The sequence below is a fragment of the Coprinopsis cinerea genome (genome assembly GCF_000182895.1).
Source record: "Coprinopsis cinerea okayama7#130 chromosome 10 map unlocalized cont3.10, whole genome shotgun sequence".
Lineage (NCBI taxonomy): Eukaryota > Fungi > Basidiomycota > Agaricomycetes > Agaricales > Psathyrellaceae > Coprinopsis > Coprinopsis cinerea.
Window position 1 is genome coordinate 562,963 of NW_003307535.1, and position 23,820 is coordinate 586,782.

Consider the following 23,820-nt stretch of genomic DNA (forward strand, 5'->3'; position numbering starts at 1 on the left):
CAAACACGGGCTGTACCATTAGAGCCATGAGGCTACCACAAGGCTTCGCCGTCGCCATCCTCGCCTCGCCTTTACAGAACTGGGAAATAGAGCGCCGCAAATCGATTGAAATTGGGCCAAAGCCATGGTCATCGCGGTGGTCGGTTGGCAAGATTGCAGACGCGACTTTGAGCTCGTCGCGCCAAGCGGCCATCGCGTCTGGGAAAAATAAATTTCCCACGTCACTAAATGGATCTTGGCGCTACGGGTCGCTCTACCCATCCACGACAGTCGACGACCAGAAGGCAAACAACGACGAGCTGAAGAGTCTAATGCACCGTCTCTGTGCACTGAAACGGGTTAGCTCTGCCAGGCTACAGCGTAACCTTTTCACTTCGACGGTCTGCAGGAACCTCGAAGTTGGTTCTTCGACCCCGTCAGCACCACCACCACCGCCCAGCTCGAATGTTCCTTCAGTCTTTAGGCGGAAGAGGAGGTCTTTAGGAGGGGTATCTCCGCATGAACGAGATGTTCCAGAGGCTTTGAAGGAACTAGATCGTCAAGTACGAGCTCTGGAGGAGATCGCTGGCGTCGAGGTGAGTCTACAATCATCAAGTATTCGACATGGTTTCCTTACATCTTTCAGGAAGTGGTCACCTATGAACCTACGTTTACCGAACAAGAGCTTACTTCGTTCTACCAAGATGTTCTCGACCTCCCCGTCGAGGACCAGCAGGAAGCTCAACTGCGCGTCGACCAGCAAGCCGTGCGCAAAGCAAGAGCAGCGGAGGATGCTGCCATCGTCGAAGCGCTATACGAACGGTTCGACGTTGACAATGCTGCCTCCACTTCTCAGAGACCTTACCTGACCATATTGTCTCGTCTGGAGTCGATAGTGACAAGGTTGGAGAACACGGACAGGCTTGCGAGCCCAGAGGCTGCCACGCAGGAACAGCAGAGCTTCCCCGTTGCGATTCTGAGCAGCCGTGAATGTGAAGCTCTCGTTCGTACAGCGTTGAAAAGCAGGGACCTTAGGTCGGCTGAATCAACACTGGACTTGATGAAGGTGCGCACACGACCACCATTCACCGCAACTTAACCTAACGTTCTTCGCAGAGAACTGGCCTCAAGGTCCCAGAACAATCCATCACCGACGTTCTAGCAATTTACTCAAAACTAGGCAATGCCTCCGCCGCCGACAGCCTCCTTTCCCGCCATCTGACCGGTCCACCAGTCGAAACCCAACGCCATTTCCACATCGTCGCCCACCTCAATAACACACCTCCAACAGTCATCCCCACCAACGCCCTCGAGATCCTCCACTCTTACGAAAACCAAGCCGTCCCAGCACCCATGGAAACATACACCTCCGTCATCACCGCCCTCTTCTCCCGACCATCCTCCATCTCCCGTGCCCAAGCATGGGACCTCTTCGCGCACATGCGATACGTAGCACATCCAGACCCAGACGTCGTGCTCTACACCCTGATGATCAGGGCGTGCGCATCCCCACTCTCCGTATCGACAACCTCCGAAGTCGAAAAGGCGCTGGACCTCTGGACAGAAATGACGGTCGACCACAGACTCACACCCACCGTCGGCGCTTACAACGCCATCATCCTTGCCTGCGCTAGAGCAGGCACCAAGGAATTCGTCGCCGAAGCTTACCGTATCGCACGGCAGATGTTGGACTCGAACCGGAACGCCGAAGGTATCTCCGCTTACAGACCTGATCGCAAGACCTTCGCGGCCTTGCTGGAGGGCGCCAAACGAATCGGCGACCTCGGGCGTGTTCGATGGATTTTGGCAGAGATGACGAGGAGTAGGGAGGGGTTGGAGGCTGTTAACGCGCCTGTGGATGCTAGGGTTGATGAAGAGATTATGCTCCACGTCTTCAACACCTATGCTGCGTATAAACCGCCGTTCGTCAGGGGGGCTACTAAGATCGTCAAGCAGGCCGGGCCAGCCAAGGCTTCCCCTCCCACAAAAGATTCGAAGGCCGCGGCCGCGGCACAAGAAGAGCCAGCACCAGACGACGCCGAACCAGGACCATTAGCGGAACCCCCGTCTTTCGCCCACATCCCACCCCAGACACCAGGCGAAGTAGTGCAAGAAGTCAACTTCCTATTCAACTCTATCCGCGAAGCGCAAGTGAAGGAATTACCCGACGGCCCACCACCCCCGTTCAACCTCTTCCACCAAAAATTCGGCGGCGTCGAGTTGACGCCTCGTCTAGTCACAGCGTACATGTCCGTCCTGTACAACCACGCTTCCCTGTTCCGCTGCCGTGAAGTATTCTGGTCTATCTACGAGGAATTGGGGTTGGACCGAACGGTTAGAGCCTACGTCGAAGCCTTTGAGCGATGCGCCAACGCCAAGAAGAAGCGGGATGGCGGGCACGAACGCGAGCTCGCACTCACCTTTGCCGACGAACTATGGAAAAAGTGGTACATCATCGAGCGGGACGGCGAATACCAAGGCCGCAAACTCGATTCCCGACTCATCGAACGTGTTAACGTCGCTATGATGCGTGTTCTCCTTCTCAACAACGAAATCGACCGCGCGATGGACATTGTACGCGGATTCGCGGATCGGTATAGACCTCAAGCTGTTCGGCAGACTCCGCCGAAACCGCTTATGCGGTCGACCCGGACTGTGCTGGCTGCGGCGAAGCCTTTGGTGCGGATGACGGGTGCGACGGACGTTCCGGACGACTTTGTGCCTCCCATGTTGACGTTCAAGGATGTGGAACTGTTGCATCATCGGTTGGTAGCGTATGGCCGAGTGAAGGATATTGGGTACCTCAAGTGGTTGGTCAAGGCTTATGAATGGGCGTTGCGGGTTAGGCGGGACCAGGCGACGAAATATATACCACCGAAAACGAAGGCTCCGGCTACGACGACGCCGTCGAGTTCTCCCACCACTTCGGAGAACTGAAAACCTTTGATGTTTTGGTTACGCATCTACTACCATTGACTACCCTAACTCCTTGCATAATTCGTGGATAATTAACAACACCATTCATAGAATAAACTCATTAAACATCGGATCTGGGAACTAGACTTTTATTAGGGAAGGAAGGATTCTTTTTTGGTTAGTATTGGGTGGGTACGCTCAAGCCTCAAACAGATTTGGTGGCTCTTGTGCTTCGGAGGCGTGGTCTGAACCTGGACAGTAATTTCTTCAATTTGGCGGATTCACTTGTAGGTGACGTGGTGTCATCGATGCCTTCGTCTAGGATCGTACACTGGACGGCTCGGTTCTTGCTGGGAGGCGGGATGGTTGGACTGTTGATCGCAACCCAGCTCGAGCAGGGATTTGATTCGTTGGAGTATTCGGATTCGGAATCGATTATTTCGTCGAGTGGAACTGAAAGGTGGGTGGGCAAGAGTCCATCAGCGTTAGCATTGCGACAAGGTCAGACGTCGCCTTGACTTACAATATGGATCCGGAACTGAGTCTGTTTCAGAGCTGTGTGCACTCCATAGTTGAGATGTAGGATGCAATTTGGTGGATCGGCGGTACGAGGCTCGATGGTGTTCACTGCGGCTTGGACTGCGAGAACGACTCCGAGAATACCTTGATGAGCGGAGTAGATTGGAAGGACATTTCGATGCTCCTAATTCAGATAGTCTGTCAGACCGAGTTCTCGTATCTCTGAAGACTTGAGTGTGGATGAGCCTTGGGACTCACGGATTTCGCGCACGTAATCAGGACTATGGGTGTTCGCTCGATGTCCACTGGCGGTTCCAGCCTCAAGACATGGGTCTAACAAGAGTTTAAAGATACCCTGCCTTGTGCAAGGACGAATTTAGACGTACCAATATTACAGGCGGCGGGAAGCTCGGGCTGGGGCATCTCCCTCCACCCCGAGAGCGGATCGAACAACTCACTCCCATCCACATCACCACCCTCCACGTCCCCATTCAACTTGGCGAACCCCACCGGAGTCGTATGGTCAAACTCCGGCCGAGAAAAGAAATCCACAGGAAGCGCCTCCATCTGCCTCTTCACCATCCACGCCGCAAACAGCTCCGTAAAATCATCATACACCTTCCTATCCAGACCTAAATCCCAATCTAAATCACAACACAGCTGCGTTTCGAGGTAGGAGAGCTGTGATGCCGCGAAGTGATTACCGGTGATATAGAGCCATCGGTTCATCGGGAGTGGATAATCCGATAAACACTTGGAAGCGACCATGAACGATGCCGTGAATGCGTTGAGGCCAGCGAGACCCTCGAGTTGCAGTGTGGGGCGCTTGTGCTTGAGGCGGCCGAGGAGGAAGATGGCGGAGCCTGCGACGCCCGGGTGGAGGAATGCGCGCTGGAGGATGTGGTAGATTATGTGCCTGTGTTCGGCGGGCCAGGTGGATGCGCGGGAGGTGTGGGTGGAGGGGCCGAGGGTGCAGGCGAGGTGGGCGTAGATGAGCTCGGAGAGGAGGATGGATTCGTATGTTGTGATTGGGTATAAACCTTGAGCGTATTCGAAGATGAGCATTTTAGATGAAGTTTTGTATGGGTTGTGTGGAGGTGAGTGATGGAGGTGGTAGTAGACCCTGGTTTAGGTCACTCGACGCCTGTTTCAAGTGCATGGCTGGTCTATGGACGATTGCGATTGACTGCCGAAGAAATGGAGAGAATTGAAGATCAGACAGTTGAATGGGGAGCATGGTGCCTTTCAGTCAGTCATTCCGAGCAGCAGTCTCAGTTTTCAGCTCGCATCGGTCAGCGCCAAGCAATTTTGAGGTGGGCGTAGTCACGGGTTAGACGCCCGATGACGTCATTCGAAAAAAGCGACGATACTGTTCGAGTTGAGAGAAGGATGGCATCGAATGGTGTTGGGCGGGAACTCTATATGTTTACTTCAGCGAGGGTGGATCTATCACTTATCAGAAGCCCAATGAACAGCGGCATCCAGAAGGCTGACATGGCTCCCTCGACCCAGCCAGTCTGACTTGAATCGACTTTTGAGATCGTTTTCCCAAGTTGCGCAGAGGGCATTCTGCGAATGTTGTTGAAATAACTCTCGAAAGGAAGCCGGACTCATCGTGCAGATAATCGCCCTTACTGACCTCTTGCAGATAGTGCCTGTGAAGTGATCAGCAAGACATGGTGGTCGACGTAGAAGAGGTGCCGGGCGCTGATCTTCAGGAACTAAGTACATTGTCACCCTACAAAGGAGGAACCAGATATGCAAGGCTACCGGGCGCCTAAAACAACCTGCGAGGCGGTAGGTCAAATCTCCGACTCGGCTACGCCGAGGTCACAGGGGCGGGTGCACATCTATCCCCTTCACGTCTGGCAGCCAATTGAACGAGCCGCCCAACCAATTCATGACACCGACTTTTGTCTATGAAATCGCTTGTCTGACCGATAGCCAAGCTGGCGCCCACAAGCTGTGAAACTGCCACCCACGTTCAACTTGAACCGCCACTCTTCGTGCACATCAGGTCCGTGATGTTCGGGGTGCCCCTAACCCAATTCCACAGAACTGACAGTCGCATCAGACGCTACGTCTTCTCAACTTGTTCCTGAACCACTACATGGCGTACAGCGCAACCCAAATCCTAGTGGCTGGAGGGGCAGTCTGGTTCGTCTACCAGTGGTATCTGTTTCGAGTGACCAAGAAAAAGGTACGTGTGTACGCATGTCGTGCATATGATACTGACAAGCGCTCATTGAAATGCAGGTCGACAGTATCCCGACGTTTGGCGGCGACGGCTTTATATCGTCCTATCTATCTGGTTGGAAGTTCCTATTCCAAGGGCATCGAATCATAAACGAAGGTTCCAAAAAGGTGAGCGTCCACGAACACACAGCTAACTATCTGGCTGTACCATTCTCTGACAATACCAGTATCCTGGCAGAGCATTCAAAGTCCCGACCATCACAACCCCCAACCGGTGGCTCATCATCGTAAGCGGCCCCGAACTGGCTGGGGACGTCAGAAAGGCCGGAGAAAACCAACTCAACTTTAACGACTACGCGTTCGAGGTGCGTCCAACCTACCCGATTATCATCCCGTTCCCAAAGCCTGACAGTCGTCTGCTACACACATAGGGCCTCCAAAGTAAATACACGTTTGGCGACTGCAACACCTGCGCGGAGGAACCGTATCATGTCAAAACCGCCCGTGAATTCATCAGGGCATTTCCATCGCGCTTCGGCGGTGTGAACGAGGAAGTAGTCGAATGCGTGGCAGCGTATCTTCCAAAGCGCAGTGGTGCGTCTGTCTGTGCTTGAGCTGACGACAAATGCCCTTCATATTCTATTCCTGAAATCGCAGAATGGACGCTATGCCCTCTCGGGAAAATCCTTACCCCAATAGTGGCCAGAGCGAGCAACCGCCTCCTCGTCGGCCTCCCGCTATGTAAGTGAGCATCGACCCTCTGGAAAACATTGTATCCAACCACCTTCTCCGATAGGTCAAAACGAAGATTATTGCGCGCTCTTGGCAGGCCTGACCACTCGCACCTTCATCGTCGCCAATATCCTCAACATGTTGCCCGAGTCCTTGAAGCCGTAAGTCAGAAGAGTCTACCACCTTTGATCTATACTTACACCATGATTGGTCCAGGCTCGTCGGAAGGTTGCTCAGCAGATTCCCTACCGATGTGAAGAAGCTGAACGCATACTTAGGTCCCCTCTTCGAAGAACGGAGGAGGTTGGATAAAGCTTATGGTTCGAACAAGTGGGAAGGGCGACCTGTATGTCTTCGTCTTCCAACGAGCACTGTGTGCGGTACATTAAGCGCGTCACTCCACCAGAACGATTTCATCTCAGCTTTACTGGATACAGTCCCAGAAAAGTTCAACGACACCAAAGATCTGGCTCTCCGAGTGATCAACCTGAACATCGCAGCGATCCACACCACCGTCATCGTACGTTCACTCGTCTCACAATCGAATGCCCACCATAACCATTCGTGCGCAGACTTTGAGCTTTATTCTGTTAGAGCTCGCAGCCCGACAAGAATATATCGCTCCCATCCGAGAAGAGATCGAGTCAGTCGCACAAGAATACGGTTGGACGAAGGAATCCATGAGCAGAATGGTCAAGCTCGACAGCTTCATGAAGGAAGTAGCGCGCCTCTGCGTAGCCTCCGCACGTAAGTCCATTTCTTTGGAAAGATTTGATGGACAATAGATTGACGACATTGTTGACTTCACAAGTCGTTTCAGGTAGAAAGGCCAGGACAGATTACCAACTTTCTGATGGTACTGTGATTCCGAAGGGGTTCTCAATGGCCACAGCAGGTGCCACTTTCCACCTGGATCCAGTACGTAGAAATCATGTTTGGAGATTGTATCTGTCCGCTGAGCCCCGTTGCATGCAGGAAGCGTACGAGCACCCTGAAGAGTTCGATGGATTCAGATTCTGCAAGGACCTGCAAGACTCGGACGGGGCCAACTTGGGCAATCTCCGAAACCAAATGGTCGCTCTCGATCCCAATTTCCTATTATTCGGCCAAGGCCGACCTGCATGGTCAGTTCCCTATCGATTCGAGGTCGTGTCCAAAGAAGCTCACTCTGTACTTACTCGTTGAGCAGCCCTGGTCGCATCTTTGCCGTGAACGAGATCAAGCTGATAGTGGCCCACATCCTGGTCAACTACGACATCAAGCTGCCGAACGATAGCACCTCTGCACCTCCTCCCATATGGTTTGCGGCGCTCAGAGCACCCAGCCCAAACGCAGCAGTTCTGTTCCGGAAAAGGCAGACTGAGTAGCCAGTGTCCTTAGCGGTCATTGCCATGTATCGAAAAATGCCTATTATAGATACCCATCAACGTATTAATCGGAAACCCAGGAAGGATGCGACGTCGACTTCGCTCTCGTCTTCGCAGCTTTCGAATTCGCAGTTTTTTTACGAGTCATCATCATGGGGGGAGGGTTGAGGGTCATGGGTATGTGGGGAGGATTGATCCGTTTGGGAATTATCCTAATGGGCGTGGGGACGCGGAGAATGATAGCCTGGATAACGAGGATGAGATTAGCATCTTGGATGCGCGGTCTGGGTCGTTGTCGCAATCCCATCTTCCGCGTCCACGTCCTCTCCCCGCACAAAATACCTCAGGGAACACAATAGCCCCCCTCCCCCCCTCCCCACCACCGCCACCTATCCACCAACTCCCACTACGCGCACAAATCCACCAACTCCCACCGCCCACCCACGATTGACCCACTGTGCCCACATATCACCTCTGATCCGTCCTTCCTCTCCCTCATCGTCGAGATGCGTCGTACGATCCAAGAAGCGGATTTTGGAAGGGTGTTGGAGGTTTGTTTGGAGAGGGGTGTGGATGTGTTGTTTGATGGGTTGGGGAGGAATGTGTTTAGGGAGGTGGAAGGTGGTGGGATGGGAGTGGGTTCCAGACCTTCCGGTGTGGCTTCAGGGGCGAAGGATGAAAAAGGGGGAGAAAGGGAAGGAGGGGGATGCGAAAGGGAAAGGAAAAGCAAAGGAGGTGGAAGGGATGGGAGAGAGTGGGATGGAGGAAGTACGGATACATTTTGCTGGTCTCTTACCCGGTCTTGCGAGGTGGAGTCAGTTGGCGTTGAGAGTGTACCTAATGAGTTTGTTGATGTGAGTATTCATTTCTATTCCTTTTCTTTGTTTCGAGTTTTCGTTTTGCGTTTTTCATTTTGGGTGATTGAGGAATTGCGTTTCGCCTTTCGTTCATTCGTCTCATTTTATGTTTCTGTTTTCTTCGTTCACGTTCCACGTTGCAATGTCTGTTTTTTCCACTGATCATCATCATGACGAGATCGAACTGACCGCCTTCTTTTTTCCTGTGGTAGACGTTACTGGCGACGTATGAAGTCCCGGTTCTTTCGGCGATTGTGTTTGGGAGGTTTGAGGATGCCGTTGGGGATGAGTTAGTGCGACTGGGAGTCCGGCAGTTCGCTTATGTCATTCGAGGTGACTACGATTGTGCTCGGGCGATTGAAGATGAGGGACGAAGATGGGCAGGAGGTTCAAAGTCTGACGATATCTGTGCCTATACGAACCCTTACCAATCCTACGTACGTAGACGCTGTCTTTATTGAGGTACATAATTGTTATTGCGTAGTTTACCGACGTCGGGGGATTCAAGCCCGTGCAGGCTTTTACGGATGGTTACTCTAAGCCCCTCAACGACTTCGCCTGACGTTGAGCATGGTACTCGTTTTCCCCGTGATAATCGAGATTCATTGAATCATAGAAATACAACTAGATTATCGACCTACTCCCACGACGCGTGGGTCTCTGGTACGCCAACAACTTCATTCGGAGTCAGACACATACTGCAAACACATATCCTCCGGTAAATCTTCCATCAAGTCCTCCCTGGTCGACATCGTCGCGCGCATCAGCCGATACCATTTGAACAGCCTCGTCTTGATTATCTCCCTCTCATGCGACGGAAAGTCCATGAGATCCAGGTAGCGATCGAGGATGGCGTCCCTGTTGTCATAGAAGTACTCCAGTTCTCCCCGACTTGCTGGATAGGAGATGAAGTAGACCATGTAGTCGCCGGTAGGCCAGGGATAGACAGTGGGTGTCATGAATGGCTTTCTGCGGTGGTGGAGTAAAAAAAAACGCCAACATCAAAATTCAGTTTCTGAGGGATTCAAGGTTCAAGCACTCGGTACTCACTCCTTGCCACGCTCTGCCCACTTGGGAGTGGCCCTTGATGCGACAGCATGAATTCCTTTCGCATCGTTCCGGCGGTTCCATTCGAAAAGCCACCCAGCAGAAACCATGAAACCGGCAAAGTACAGGGGAACCGGGATCGTAACTCGAAGCTCAGGCTTATAGAGGGGCTTCAAGGGAAGCTTGGATTTAGTCTCCTGTTGGGTAAATTCGATGGTGGCGGGGAAGGCTTCTTCACACCTGGTTGTTAATTAGCGATACATTATGGTTGGCAGAATGAGGAGAATGGTCTCGAACTCAGGGCGGTAAGTTTTGTACAGGTATCGTGTGGAAAGCCTGCGGCGCCCTGACGATGTTTTCGTCTTTGTCGTCGTTTTCGTCATCGTCATTGCAGGCAAAGGAAGGGTAGAAACAAGGTCGAATGTCAGCCAGCTGTCTCAGATCAATGTGGGACCGGGCGGGGGCGGGACTGACAAATCGGCACCACTTGTAAGCCACGGGGATTGAGACGATGTTAGGTCATGCGCTCGCTGGCGCATGCCTGCGGCGTGCTCGCGCTCGGGATAGGGTACGGTGTTCAAGAAGGATATGGTTGAATCAAATGTTCCTGCGCGAGCCAAGCGCGAGCACTCGAGTCCCACAACCACAGCCACACCCTCTCACCTTTTGTTCTTGACGCAATTTTGAGAATTTCGACTTTTGACTGCTTTTGACTTGCTTTTGACCAACTTTCGAGATCGGTGGCATCAGGGATAATGAAGACACAGAGGAGAATGAGTTTGAACAAATCATGGCCGGCCAGGTTCCACCGCTACTAGTAGCAAGAGGCTGCAGCCTGCAGGAGTTAGGGTTCAGAGTTATGATTTCGTGACGCTTTGGGCTCGAGCGACATCTGTACCCCACTTTTACCACCGGCGGGACCTGAGGAGAGGAGGATGTGGAGGATAGGGATAGGGCACGTGTTTCGGAGGAGACGGAGAACAAGTTTTTGACGCTTAGTTGGCGGTTGTTGCATGTTGGATGTAAGGATGTAGGTGAGAGGGTGAGGAGGGGTGTGGAGGAGGTGTTTGAAGGGTGCGTTTTGTCTCTCTCGTTCGTCTCTTGCTTCGTTTCGCGGTATTGCGTTTGGCGTGGTGTGGTTGTATGGGGAGGATTGTTCCGTTTGATTATCTGAATGAATATGGCGGCGGGGATGCGGATAATGAAGATGAGATTAAGATTTTGGATGCGCAGTCTGGGTCGTTGTCCCAGTCCCATCTTCCGCATCCGAACCAAACGCATCCCTTCCCCGTGCAACAATCCTCAGGGTTCCACCATCAAGGCCAATGAATATTGCATGGCGTTGCATACCTTGCTCTGAGAGGGAGTACTTGAAGCACTCCTTCTTGACAGGTCGCTCGGGCCGTTCCTCGAAGATCTAGAAGCTTAGGAACTGCTGTTCTGCGGTCTCCCTTCCACAGCACTTTCGAGGACGTTACGATAGGTGAGTCAAATTCTTTCAATGACACCGTGTCACTCGACTTACGGATTTTGAACACCGCTACTTAATGTTCAATGCATATGGCAAGGAAACGAAGCGCGGGTCAACCAAGTCCTTCGCTTTTTGGAAGGCTTGCTATCTTGGCACGATGCGGTCCACAACCTCCAGAAGAACGTCGGAGAGATCATGTCTCTTTCTGCAGACAAGGTCAACGTTGCCATCGTCAAGCAATCGGCGGTAGCACATGAATTGCTACCATTGTCTCAAATATCTGACTTTGTAACTGGAAGACGCAGCAATACCCAAGATTCAGAACCATTCCCGTCATCCGAGGATGCACAAGGCCTTCTTCGTTCGTTGGCGACTACGACGAAGGAAAGAAATTCGCTGGCAGTGTACATCCAGAGGCGACATTACTCGGTCTCATTACCCATTGGAACACCCCCCACCCAGTTAACTATGACGCTGAGATCGACGACGTTGAAGAATTGGCAATGATGTTGCAAGAGGTACGCGCCAAATCTCGGTGATAACCAAAGCTAACCACTCTATCCAGCGAGATCGATTTATCGCCGTAGGGTCTAGCAATCAGTGTTGCTTCTGTTGTCATATTGTTGGGAGACACAAGGGGGAGGATGTGATCGATGCATACCCTGGTACCAATGGTGTTATTCATCCATGGACCCCCCCTTGCGTTGGCGTGAAGCTTTCCATTCTGAAGGATGTGGAGGCCTTCCTCTGGGATCAATGCGATATCGGTGCGAAAGACATACGCCCACTTCGCAACGCGACCCCACTGTATCCCTTCTATTCGGATTCCATAATCTCCCTCCGTCGCCTCCAAGTTCAACGTACTATCGCAGCACGATATCCCCCGACGTCGCGAGGAGACTCCAAGAAAATCGATCACAGGACCGCATCATCCGCGAAATGTTCCACTCCCCGACCAGTCCATCGCTTCGCGATCTGGACTGCATCTCCGAAAGCGACTCGAGTCCTTCCACCAACGAATCCGAATCGATTGCTGACAAGTGGAGGAGCTTGCTACGGCGTGGGAGTCGGTCTTCAGGAAAAAGAGTTGTCAGATTTCCCAGTCTCCCAAGTCTGCGGCAGCGCCCGCACAAGGCTCTTGAGCCTGATGATTCCGACGCAGGGTCAGACGAAGGATGCCCGTGCTCTCATCCATTCTCGAGTGGCAGCCCAGTTTGTCGAGGAGGTCGAGTGCAGGGTCCTTCCACTCGAACCATGATGCCCGGCGGTCCCATCGTCGTCTCAGCCAAGGTAGCGCTGCTGGAAGACAACATCCGTATAGGCAATGTTCAAGTACTTTAGTCTCCCGTATACCTAGTAAAGTCCAAATTCTACACCCAGCCCATACGACTACTTTCCAGGAGGAGCATAGTCCTTCGAAAGATCGATTTCTCCCCTCAAATGTGTGTTGGTGATCTTCGCTTGTCTCTGTCGAGGTGCCCCGCCACGCTTGCCCTTCTTCTTGGTAACCGGTGGTTTGGGTGCCGGTGCCTCTGCGGCTGTAACCTGTAGACCCTCTGCCACAAGAAATTAGAATCAACGACGTAGATGTACAAGGCAGCAGCTTACCGGATGCAAGCTCTTTCTGCAAATCCACCTCGTTAGGCACCTTGAGCTCGTGCCATAGATCCAGGAATTCTAGATGCCCTTTTGTCAGACACGTGTGATCCGACGGCAATACCCTACTCACCTTGGTCCACCCGCTTCCCACCTGCCTCGTCCGTTGGCTTGATCTCATTCCAGAAGACCATCCGCAGTTGACCGTCTTTCGTCGTCCTAGTGACCAGCACATCGCCCTCCTGCTCTAGCTCCTCGATGGCCGCCGGTGCCTCTTTCCATGAATCCTTCAAAGCACGAACAGAAAGACCGCCTCCTTTTCGCGTTTGCCTTTGGATCTCTGTCAGAAGCGAGGCTTTGTTTCTAAATGTGAAATCGCTCTAGAAGACGGTGAGATATAGATGGAATGCACCAGTGAGACCTGGTGGGTGTACCTTGTATGAATAGAGGTCGGTTTTGGGGTCGTACACCACACGATCGTGCGCTTTGAACTTTTCTAATAGTACGGGGTCGGTGTTGACGGGGGTGCTAGTATAAGCGGCAAGGTCGTCTAATCGTATAGGCCCATTATGATTCTTCACTCAACAGTCAGACCAACGAGATCCGCATCATATAGAACAGAGTCAACGCACCTTCAAATAAGATACCGCATAAACCAGCTGCGTATTGACGTTCGTGCCCGTGCCAGTATCGGCTGGCTGGGAATACACGACATCTAATGACATATCCCCAATTCAACTGGTAAACCTTTGAGGGTTATAAAAGCCCGGTCCATACTTGTCTTTGGCCGTTTCTTCTTCGCTGGTGGGGAGGACTGCGAGTCGCCGCCACCGTCCGTCGTGCTGGTTGTCGCTGTTGATGTCGAAGCTGCTTGTGTTCCTCGACGCCAGGAGACTAGGTCCTGCCGGTGCATAACAGATTTGAAGGCTGCGGCATCTTGCTGTAGTTTCGACATGGTGGTCAGGGACAAAAAAGTAGGTGGTCAATCCACAGGCCCGCCCTACATTCGAGGAGCCCACTATTGCGTCCGGTGCCGGTGCCGGTGCTTGGCATTGTTAGGAATTAAAGCCATCACCTTCCATCCATGGCGATTTCCGTTGCGGGCGCTAACTTGGAACTCCAAAAGAATTTGAAAAGAGGTACGGTACATGTATGGTGGGAGAATCGGGCGAGGGTTAACGTCCTCATTTTCGACACGAGAGCAGATAGGGGGGGCCAGATGTCAGTGACTACATCGACACTGTGTCCAGGGCAGAGTTTAGCAAGGAACCCTACTATGGGATGTACTGTACGGAGTCCTGCAGTGAGTGCTATTATTATACGCCTCCGAGTCCTGTGACCCTAAGTAACAGGAGAGAGCAGCGTACGCTGCGTCTGATGGACTGCTTCTTATTCTCAGCTTTGGCTATCCGGTGACCAGTCCATCCCTGAATTGAATTGGTCGGTACCCACGTCGAGCAATTAATCTCGTTTATTCGACAGATGTACCCATTTCACAGGTCATTCCCTAGCTGACCCGAAAGACGTGAAAGCTTTACTGCTGGGGTACACCCTACACTGGGAACGGGTCCATCGGGTCTAGCATTCCAATATGTAGCGTCCCCTCTGGAGAAGAATAAAGGGCCTAGTTCTGGTCTCGAATTACGACTCGTTATTGGACAGAAATTATACGTTATGATATCCATCTAGAGCAAAAGGTTCTATGTGATCCTAATCAGTTACGGAACAACGATATGTAGCTTAAACGGCGCCAATATGGCAGGGTGCTCGGACATTGTCGACGGGCTTTCTCAGTGCCTGGATCCATGCGAAGTATAAATACCATATGTGTTCGGCGTCTCTCGACAGGGACTTTGCTTCCTCCCATTTTCCGTTTTCCTCAGGTCTGCCTTCAAACCTAACCCACACCTTGTCTATTACCGAACCCTCTTGATTATTCTCCACATGCGTTTCTCCCCCCTCTTCGCGTCTGCCGCATTGGCATTCGCATCCCAAGCTTTCGCTCAAGACTACATTATCCGTAATTGGTGCCCAGAGCCCATCGAATGGTTCATCGGGCTAGAGTCCCAAGGGACACTCGCAACTGGCGCCAGTGCTCTTCGTCCGAACCTGGGAACTAGCCCCGGCTTCATCTACACCACCGCGAATGGCGGTATTCGCGACGGCCAGCTTGTCGCAACCCGCGCCGGGTTCTTCTTCGAGGTGAGTGTCTGCTCTTAGACGCGTGCGCTACGGAGGGGCTCATCAAGTGGAAATTCCGAAACTGGCAGCCCAACTACTGGTGGTACTACATCGTTCGAGACGGGAACAGCGACAATTTCAACACTGGCATCAGTATCACACCCAGCCGACTTCCCGAGGATGGTTTCTGCACCACTGCTGCATGTCGAGACGGCAACTGCACTACTGCAGCTCGAACCCCGCCGGTTTTCAATGGCGGTCCACCGCCGGCCGATGCCCCTGCACCCAACCCTCCAGGCTACCGCTGCAAACACTCTGACACCAACTTTGACATAACGTGCGATTTCAATGACTTGGGTCCGTTCGTGTGAAGCTGACTACACGGCTCAGATTCTGCCCTGGCTTCAACTGGCCATCCGCGCGAGGAGCGCAGGTCGTACCGAATGGGAACACCAGAAAGTGCATGGACGTTCGAGGCAACGCTCTCGAGAACGGAACGCCTGTCCAGATGTAAGTCTCGACTGAGGAAATTGAAAGTTGGAATTGGGTCTCACCTTTTTCCCAGTTACGACTGCAACGACACCGATGCGCAACGCTGGCTGCTCAGCTTTGGATCCACCCAGGTTAGGCTCGCTGGGACCAACTTTTGCTTGGATGCCGGATCCAGTACGTGCCCCCGATTTCATTTCTACACACATATCAACAAAGACCAGGTCCAGGCAATGGCGTCCAGATGAAGATCTGGCAATGCTACGACAATCTTCCCGCCCAACAATGGTATTTCACAAACGACTTCCGAATTGCTTTGGAAGGAACAGGTGAGCTAAGCACAAGGGATGGATTGCCGCGTCGTCCTTATCGACTCGCCCTAGGACTTTGCCTCGACCTTCCAAATGGTAATACCGCCAACTCCAACGTCCTCCAGACCTGGACCTGCTCCGATGGTAACACCAACCAGATGTGGGGGATTCCCGATTATCTGTGATGTGATTCCTGGCTCGACGGACCGTTTTGGACTGTAAAACACTGGACGTTTCCTTCTTCTCTGGACTTTGTATGATACATCAACTTGTTCCCCCGTGATAGTTTGAAGAACGTACCTGACCTGATGTGAACGTGTAACTGACTTACAAACCGAGGCCGATCGACGTCGTGAACGAGTTTAGTCGCGACACCAAGGACCTAAAATCATCCATGGTGGGTCGTTTGGTTGAATTCGTTGAGGACCCCATTCCAGCCAGCATGTCCTCGAGCCCCTCGACATCATTCTTGGCCTGGATCTCTTCATTCACGTCCATCGACTCTCCGTTGGCCAGCCTGTGCTCGCGTTCGTGCTCCTCCGCCTCCAGATCGGGTGGCGCGATGTCCGAGAACCTGATATTCGAGAGCTGGGAGGCTATATCCCGGATGTCGTTCGCGGCAGACTCGTCCAGTCCTAGGGCGTGCGGGGTATCGTTGAGAAGGGATAAAATGGCCGATGCGATTCCTCTTGCGCGGCCCACCTCTCGGCCTAGCGGCGCCCCTGTGGTCTCGAAGCCTGAGTCAAAGCCTTCCTGTAGGGCTCCCTCCTTCCCAGCGGTGATTCCTTCCCTGTATCCAGCCTAGATGAATTCAGGAAATCATGATCGAGGAAACAGAAACGTGCTCACATTTGTGAAATTGGAGGCTATGTTGTCCCATTCGACCTCACGACGGTGGACATCGTCGTCAATGCTGTCGTCCCATGGAGAGTCCATTATAACTGTAGTTCCTTCGAAGACGATAGATGCGATTTATCAAGATGGTGTTGAAGGTTAAGGACAAGTCCAAATCACAAGGCGGACGATCGTTTTGGGGTTTTTAATCGGAGATTCAATCGAGTGATATATGCCGCTGGTTAGGCGCCTGTCTTACTGCGAAAGTCGCTCAATAAATTTCTGCTAAGCTATCATGGAGATCAAGACAAACGTAGACACCAAACTGTGAACCTTTGAATTTGAAGCTCGAACTTGGGTCAACATCCAGTGTAATTATCGTGTCGTGTCGTGACGCGACGCGTCTGTAATTCCGGGGATCGCGGACTGACAATTTTCGCACCAGGTGGTCAGGCCGGGATGCTTCGTCTTCCACCATCGAAGCAAGTCCATTTGCGTCAATCATACCTTTTTAACGCTGACGTTTGGAAGGTCGGATATTTCTGAACTTCAGCCTCAAGATTGAAGAGCTGACACATGAACAGTATGGACCGCTTCAGCGAGACTCGCAAGCTGCTCCGGTCAAATCGACCCCCAACGGAGACTCAACTGGACCAATATCGCGCGTCATTAGAAGAAACAAAGGAGGTCATTAAAGGAGCAGAGCGAAGGCTAGAAGAGCTACGCGAACTGGAGCAAGACTATCTTCGCCTGTTATCACCTATGCGGCGCCTCACCGACGACGTTCTCCAGGAGATCTTTCGCTTGACACAACCGATGGACCTGAACCAATGTGGCGACCGGAAAATGCTTTGGACTCTCACCGCAGTATGCTGGCGCTGGAGGAACGTAGCAGAATCGTCTGCGACCCTTTGGAACCGACTGTACGTCGCGGGTAATGGCAACCCGAATGACAGGATGTGGTTCAAGGACCCTGCTCATCGCAAGAAGCACCTTCGGTGGATGAATCTCTGCATCAAGCGCTCGAAAAAGGCGCCCTTGTACCTCTACCTCGACCTAGGTGCCTCCTATACCCCGATGGACCACACCGTGCAATCCGACTTGAAGGCATTCTTCGAACCTATCGCTCCTAGGTTATACCACCTCACACTTATCTCAGAAGACATGGATCCGATTTTGTACTTCCCTCCATTCACGGATAGCACATTCCAGGAGCTGCGCTCTATTTTAATCCTTCCTGTCGGCGTCAACCGCGAGTGGGCTGACCCATTCCGTCCGGATTCGACACCTTTCCTCCCCAACTGCTCCCATCTTGAAGTATTCGACATCGCTTCGGTCGGCCCTCAATTCCCCCTTCTCAAGATCACCAGCGAGGAACTTCGTGTCATCTCGGTGGATTGCAGACGGGCAGGCTCCCCTAGCATGGTTTTGCAGCATTGGCTGGATTTGCGTAGCGCGTCGTTCGAGAAGATAGAAGCGGGACTTGGAAGGGAAGATCCACCGCCTATGACCAGGCTCACTGCCCCGCATCTCGCTTCCTTGACGCTGGGGTTTTGTGAAGGTGTTGACCCAGCAACGGTCCTTCGTCCCTTCAAAGGGTTCCGACTCCCGTCTCTAACCTCCCGTTGTTTGAAATCGGAAGGGAGACGTTTCATGGATGGTCCCGACTGGTGCTCTGACAAGGACTTTCGGTCTGTATTGTCGCAGTTGGAAGAGCTGGATATGGGCCAATGTCCAATCAGCTTGGACGAGGCGAAGGCGATCCTCCAATCTTCCCCGCATCTCCGAAAACTGTGTCTCGCCACAATCCCGGAATTTGACTTCAGGAGCCTCATGTGGATTCTCACCTTCACCGACAACTCTTCCAAGCTCGTTCCAGAGCTAGAAGAACTATACACCCATACCCGGTCCGAGACTGTGGTCGCAACCTACATCCAGCGAATGATTAGGTCAAGGACTCTGGAACTCCCGAAACCCAGCGACCGACGTTTGCGAAAGGTGACCGTCGTCTTTCCGGACTATTTTATCGCCCATCCAAATGACGCAGTCGAGTGTCCCATCGATGATTCTGTTGAGGTCGAACTCTCATCAACACACTATGGCGAAGGGCTGTATCCCTGGAGGCCAACGAGGTGGAATTCTTGGCGGAACAAAGTCGGGCCACGTCCTGAAGGTCTTGACGAGAATGGTTTGCGCAGGGCAGCTAGGTCGCAACTAGGAAGGTCTGACGCAGGCAGCGTGCTCATGAGGGTGTTTTCCCCTCGTCTGTACAGGTCATAAATCTACAATAAAAAATATAAACAAGCCTTCTCAGTACTAGTTGGGTCATGTATAAGGCTTTATTCGAGGCCCTATTTCCATTTTCACCCTCGGACGCGGACTACTGGTGATTTTCGACAGTCAACGCGCTGGGCGCCTGTCCAGCCGGGGCCGGTTTGCCGAATGCAGAACTTTCCCACAGACGTAATGAACGGCCAGACGCGAGCGACGCTGCTGGTTGCATCTCTACCACCACGATCTACCCAGAGGCCTTCTAGTAAGTTTACACAATTCTCTGAACTGAAATACTTCTGACAGCGTTTACAAGTTCTTAGATACCCTGAACCGCAGTAAAGGCTGCGGTTGAATGCGTCACATTGTGCCCTCTACAAGACTTTCGATTTAAATACATGCTGTGAGTTTCTTTTTCTTACATTAAAATGGAATTGTGCTCAAACATAGATTCTGCAGGCACCCTGCAGCCAGATATCCACCCTGAATTCGAGATATCACCAGAACGATGTCGATACGCGTCCCGTCATACACGACCAACACCGCACCGCCCACGCCGTCAGCGCCAGCAGCAGAAGACGAAGAGTTCTACTCATCATGGTCGCTCTTCCTTGTGTGCTTGCTACTGATTCTGTCGCTTTGGACCTCTTACTATCTACAAATCAAGCGCATTCGAGCTGTGCATGAAACCACCGTCTCAATCTTTGCAGGGATGTTCGTCGGCCTTATCATTCGTCTGGCACCGGGGACGATGATTAGGGAGATGCTGGTGCGTGAAACGTCGTTAAATAATGGTCCATTTACTGACCTAGACGTTAGACCTTCAAGCATACTCTATTTTTCAATCTGCTTCTCCCGCCTATCATCCTTAACTCTGGCTACGAACTCAAGCAGGTTAGCACCTGATCCATATCACGGACCAGCACATTCTTAGTTTGCTTTCAGGAAAACTTCTTCCGCCATTTTGGGTCTATCATCGTCTTTGCGTTCCTTGGGACATTCATTTCGGCAGTGGGTGTAGGGTGAGTGGCCTTGTTCGCTCCCTAGACTGCAGGCTTATTCCCGACCTAGTGTCATTGTGCACGTTTACTCGCTGTTGGGAATCGAGTCAATGGACTTATCACTCATTGAAGGCCTGACTTTTGGTTCCACCCTCTCCGCTACCGACCCTGTGACCATTCTTGCCATCTTCAACCAGTACAAGGTCGATCCCAAACTTTACACGGTCATCTTTGGGGAGAGTCTGTTGAACGATGCTGTCAGTATCGTCATGTATGAGTGAGTGCTTCCCCTCCACATCTGCTGCTCTTCTCAAAGATTAATCCCTTAACAGAACACTTCGCAAGTTCCATGGATCGGAAGTCTACCTCTCCTCACTATTTCACGGAGTGGGCATCTTTCTGATTTCATTCACCATCAGCATGCTCCTGGGCGTTGCATTTGGCCTCGTCATGTCCCTGCTCCTAAAACATTCCCATCTCAACCACTTCCCTCACATCGAGTCCTGCCTCGTCGCCCTGTCAGCATATATATGCTACTTCCTTTCCACCGGCCTCACTCTCAGCGGCATCGTATCGCTCCTGTTCTGCGGCATCACGTTGAAGCATTACGCGTATCACACTATGTCACGCAGGACGCAGCGAGGATCGAAAGCGCTCTTTGGCACTCTCGCTCATCTCAGCGAAAATTTTATTTTCATCTACCTCGGGATGGCCCTTTTCACCAGCGCACCCACCAGCGAGCCCGTCTTCAGCTACGTCAAGCCTCTGTTCATCCTTATAACAACAATCGCCGTTGTGTTTACTCGGTATGCTGCGGTGTTCCCCCTCTCCGAAGCCATCAACTTTGTTGCTCGGCACGCTTGGGGACAGAGGCAGGAGGTTCTCCCGCACTCGTATCAGATGATGCTCTTTTGGGCGGGTCTGAGAGGAGCTGTTGGTGTGGCACTCGCTGCGGGCTTTAACGGGCCCAACGCCAAGGTGTTAAGGATGACGGTGTTGTTGGTGGTAGTCATCACAGTGCTGTTCTTCGGTGGAACAACATCTAGGATGCTTGAAGTGCTGAAGATCAAGACCAATGTCGACGATGATGAGGGAGGGAGCAGCGATGAAGACGAGTACCCGCCGTATGGTGGTGTGCGGTTGGGAGGGAGAAATGGGCAGTGGAATCGCTGGAATGACTATGAAGAGTCCACGGCTATACCCCGAGGTCCTGGACGAGTCGGAGTTCACTACGGAAACCAGGCACCCCATTCACCAACCGCCAACCAGGCCATCTTCTCATCGGCTTCTTCAGAGTCCTATGATTCGGATGCGGAGGTGCTCCCTCTCGCTCCAACAGCACACCGGCAAAGTGACGAGCGAAGAGACAGGAACGACAGGCCTCACCAACCTGCCACTGAAGACGGAAAATGGTTCCAAACCATCGACGAGCGGTACCTCTTGCCGTTGTTCTCCAACGCGACTGCCAGCCGGACCTTCCATGCCAGACGAAGCGCGAGGAGGCAGGCATCTGCGAGTGCGAATGCTAGTTCAAGTAGTGCTGCGATGCATGATGATTCGAGCGCTAGTGGGAGGAGGGATAGTCGGAATGCATGGGATAGTGATGTCGAGATTGACCTGGCGAGGCAGACTCCTAGGTCAGCTCTGCCGCCAAGGCTGGCCTTGTCCACGGCCAGTGGAGATAACGATTCAAGTCGGACGGAGAGGGGCTTGGGGAGTCCAGTTCTGCGCGTTGGCTCGCAGTTTTCGAACAATAGTAGTAACGACTCTTAGTATTCCTTTCATGTCAATCCGTGGTGCATTAGTATTTTATCCGTTGCTTTCTACCCTTTCGGGCCACTGGGAAACGCTTACGCGTGACGACGACATTTTGGCTCATTTTGGGTTCTCTCCTATGTTCTCACCATTCAATTGCTTGTATATCAAGGTCCGTCGCCCTTCTATTCAAAAGCCGAAGCTGAAACGGTCGTCTATAGGGTTCTTCGGTCGATATCACCCTTTCATTCCCGCGAGTGCGATGGTATCGTCCCAATTCTCTCGAACGCTTTCAAATACAAGGCAGCTCTAGATTCAAAAGGCTTGAGGACCCCGCACTTTCAGCGTAGATCCGAACGAAAAGCTCCCCAAACTCCCCTCCTTTACACATCGTCTCCGTTAACCACTGCTGGGGTGTACGATTACCCCGCAATAGATCTAATCCGGATGATGTCACAGGGGTCGAATCGGGGGCCTTAGGCTTGACCAACGCCCGCTACCCCAGCATCCACTTTAACCCTGCACGGCTGGAAACGACTTTGAACTCGACGTCAGCATCGCTGCAACCCAAAGATAGACACGGGTCACTTGGGAAATTTCTAAGGCATAGCGTTGAAGCCATAGGGCGGATCTATGGACCGCGACGCTTCGATAAAGATGCCAATTGAAACCACCTGCAGCTTGGCAAATCCTTGATGTCTCCTCGTAGCAGGAACTATTCAACCACCAGGTTGCCACGGGAGAATAGCCGGAGCTTTCTCGGACGGTAAGATTATCTATATTTAAGATCTACAACGCGCGCCCGCTGGTCTACCCTCCAAGCTTCACCAGACGACCATGCCAGCCCCATTGACCACCAACATCTTCATCGCCGACCCATCGGCTCACTCTTGGAATGGACGCATCTACGTGTACCCATCCCACGATCGCGAGAACAACATCGGGTTCAACGACAGGGGAGATCAGTATGACATGGTCGATTACCATGTCCTCTCGATGGATCGCGTTGGAGGAGAGGTCATCGACCATGGTGTGGTCTTGAAGTTGGAGGATATCCCGTGGGCTAGCAAGCAACTTTGGGCACCGGATGCCGCAAAGGGTGCTGATGGAAAGTACTACCTCTACTTCCCTGCCCGCAACAAGAAGGGTGCGTAACTTCTCCTTTCTCGTCCAATCGCCAGCTGATGGGGAGGGTATAGGTATCTTCCAGATCGGTGTCGCTGTTGGCGACAAGCCTGAGGGACCTTTCACCCCTGAGCCCGAGCCCATCCCCGGTTCCTTCTCCATCGATCCCGCAGCCTTCGTCGACGAGGACGGCAGCGCCTACCTCTACTTCGGCGGCATCTGGGGTGGTCAGCTCCAGTGCTACTCCAAGCCCGAGGGCGGCGAATTCAACGCTGCTCTCGACGGACCCAACGAGCCATCCGGCCCAGGCGTCCCCGCCCTCCACTGCCGCGTCGCCAAACTCAACCCCGACATGCGCACGTTCTCCGAAACCGTCCGGGAAGTCCACATCGTCGACGAGAAGGGCGACCTTTTGCTCGCTGACGACCACGACCGAAGGTTCTTCGAAGCTCCTTGGGTGCACAAGTACAAAGACACCTACTACTTCTCCTACTCGACCGGCGACACCCACTACATCTGCTACGCCACCTCGAAATCGCCTTATGGTCCGTTCACCTACCGCGGCCGCATCCTCGAGCCTGTTCTTGGCTGGACCACTCACCACAGTATCGTCGAGCATGAAGGAAAGTGGTACTTGTTCTACCACGACTGCGAGTTGTCGAAGGGTGTTGATCACTTGAGGAGTGCGAAGGCCGTGGAGATTTTCTATGACGAGGAAGGAAACATTAAGCCCGCTCAGGTTTAAAAGAGCTTTAAGCCTCGATTGCTATTCTTATTACCTATTTGGCGTGATTCGTCTTAAATGGACAGAGGAAGGATTTAAAGTAGATAGGAAGATCAGAAAAATTGTATCAGTACTAGTATTTGTGAAGCAATGAAAGGATGTCCATCGAGTCCCAGCCCTTTTGGGCTAAGGATACATGCGGTTCACCCCTGTTAGTTTTTTGTTATTGGTAGATGCGTTGTGGGCACTCATGACCATGGTCCATGGTATGTACCAGCTGTGTACCAGTTCCAATTTTTGAGCGTTGGGCAACGTGAGAAACCACGACAGTTACCTGTGCGTGACCCAATCCGCCAACGATGTATGAGTCTAGAACCGAAAGACCGACAGTTAAGCGCCCATGTTGGATAGGGCCCGGGGAAGCTTGGCACTGCCATGGGATATGACAT

At 52.4% G+C, this 23,820-nt stretch overlaps 11 protein-coding genes across 11 annotated transcripts; 7 read left to right on the plus strand and 4 right to left on the minus strand.

Moving 5' to 3' along the window:
• Positions 1-26: 26 nt before the first annotated feature.
• CC1G_01641 (hypothetical protein) lies at positions 27-2,916 on the plus strand (the record flags this gene model as incomplete). The annotated part of the gene is made up of 3 exons (XM_001833912.1): positions 27-575; positions 626-1,045; positions 1,096-2,916. The coding sequence occupies 3 exons, from the start codon at positions 27-29 to the stop codon at positions 2,914-2,916; spliced, it is 2,790 nt and encodes a 929-aa protein (XP_001833964.1).
• Positions 2,917-3,100: 184 nt separating this feature from the next.
• CC1G_01642 (hypothetical protein) lies at positions 3,101-4,479 on the minus strand (the record flags this gene model as incomplete). The annotated part of the gene is made up of 4 exons (XM_001833913.2): positions 3,101-3,348; positions 3,419-3,598; positions 3,673-3,747; positions 3,801-4,479. 4 exons carry the CDS (start codon positions 4,477-4,479, stop codon positions 3,101-3,103), a joined length of 1,182 nt encoding a protein of 393 aa, XP_001833965.2.
• Positions 4,480-5,524: 1,045 nt separating this feature from the next.
• On the plus strand, positions 5,525-7,709 carry CC1G_01643 (cytochrome P450; the record flags this gene model as incomplete). Its single annotated transcript, XM_001833914.1, has 12 exons — positions 5,525-5,614; positions 5,671-5,778; positions 5,838-5,975; positions 6,042-6,204; positions 6,268-6,351; positions 6,407-6,503; positions 6,559-6,688; positions 6,749-6,862; positions 6,915-7,089; positions 7,163-7,260; positions 7,318-7,466; positions 7,532-7,709. 12 exons carry the CDS (start codon positions 5,525-5,527, stop codon positions 7,707-7,709), a joined length of 1,524 nt encoding a protein of 507 aa, XP_001833966.1.
• Positions 7,710-7,861: 152 nt separating this feature from the next.
• On the plus strand, positions 7,862-8,860 carry CC1G_01644 (hypothetical protein; the record flags this gene model as incomplete). Its single annotated transcript, XM_001833915.2, has 3 exons — positions 7,862-7,886; positions 8,320-8,563; positions 8,779-8,860. The coding sequence occupies 3 exons, from the start codon at positions 7,862-7,864 to the stop codon at positions 8,858-8,860; spliced, it is 351 nt and encodes a 116-aa protein (XP_001833967.2).
• Positions 8,861-9,243: 383 nt separating this feature from the next.
• On the minus strand, positions 9,244-10,002 carry CC1G_01645 (hypothetical protein; the record flags this gene model as incomplete). The annotated part of the gene is made up of 3 exons (XM_001833916.2): positions 9,244-9,535; positions 9,617-9,853; positions 9,911-10,002. 3 exons carry the CDS (start codon positions 10,000-10,002, stop codon positions 9,244-9,246), a joined length of 621 nt encoding a protein of 206 aa, XP_001833968.2.
• A 2,447-nt stretch (positions 10,003-12,449) lies between these two features.
• On the minus strand, positions 12,450-13,635 carry CC1G_01647 (transcription initiation factor IIE subunit beta; the record flags this gene model as incomplete). Its single annotated transcript, XM_001833918.2, has 6 exons — positions 12,450-12,640; positions 12,693-12,761; positions 12,814-13,060; positions 13,115-13,255; positions 13,313-13,395; positions 13,458-13,635. The coding sequence occupies 6 exons, from the start codon at positions 13,633-13,635 to the stop codon at positions 12,474-12,476; spliced, it is 885 nt and encodes a 294-aa protein (XP_001833970.1). The 3' UTR covers positions 12,450-12,473.
• A 989-nt stretch (positions 13,636-14,624) lies between these two features.
• Positions 14,625-15,598, plus strand: CC1G_01648 (G-X-X-X-Q-X-W domain-containing protein; the record flags this gene model as incomplete). Its single annotated transcript, XM_001833919.2, has 5 exons — positions 14,625-14,882; positions 14,951-15,198; positions 15,252-15,371; positions 15,427-15,527; positions 15,570-15,598. 5 exons carry the CDS (start codon positions 14,625-14,627, stop codon positions 15,596-15,598), a joined length of 756 nt encoding a protein of 251 aa, XP_001833971.2.
• Positions 15,599-15,988: 390 nt separating this feature from the next.
• CC1G_01649 (hypothetical protein) lies at positions 15,989-16,597 on the minus strand (the record flags this gene model as incomplete). Its single annotated transcript, XM_001833920.1, has 2 exons — positions 15,989-16,462; positions 16,511-16,597. 2 exons carry the CDS (start codon positions 16,595-16,597, stop codon positions 15,989-15,991), a joined length of 561 nt encoding a protein of 186 aa, XP_001833972.1.
• A 483-nt stretch (positions 16,598-17,080) lies between these two features.
• On the plus strand, positions 17,081-18,800 carry CC1G_01650 (hypothetical protein; the record flags this gene model as incomplete). Its single annotated transcript, XM_001833921.2, has 1 exon — positions 17,081-18,800. The coding sequence occupies one exon, from the start codon at positions 17,081-17,083 to the stop codon at positions 18,773-18,775; it is 1,695 nt and encodes a 564-aa protein (XP_001833973.2). The 3' UTR covers positions 18,776-18,800.
• Positions 18,801-19,274: 474 nt separating this feature from the next.
• Positions 19,275-21,591, plus strand: CC1G_01651 (monovalent inorganic cation transporter; the record flags this gene model as incomplete). Its single annotated transcript, XM_001833922.2, has 5 exons — positions 19,275-19,535; positions 19,586-19,660; positions 19,712-19,788; positions 19,838-20,044; positions 20,100-21,591. 5 exons carry the CDS (start codon positions 19,275-19,277, stop codon positions 21,538-21,540), a joined length of 2,061 nt encoding a protein of 686 aa, XP_001833974.1. The 3' UTR covers positions 21,541-21,591.
• Positions 21,592-22,359: 768 nt separating this feature from the next.
• CC1G_01652 (beta-xylosidase) lies at positions 22,360-23,535 on the plus strand (the record flags this gene model as incomplete). Its single annotated transcript, XM_001833923.2, has 2 exons — positions 22,360-22,669; positions 22,722-23,535. 2 exons carry the CDS (start codon positions 22,360-22,362, stop codon positions 23,390-23,392), a joined length of 981 nt encoding a protein of 326 aa, XP_001833975.2. The 3' UTR covers positions 23,393-23,535.
• Positions 23,536-23,820: the final 285 nt, after the last annotated feature.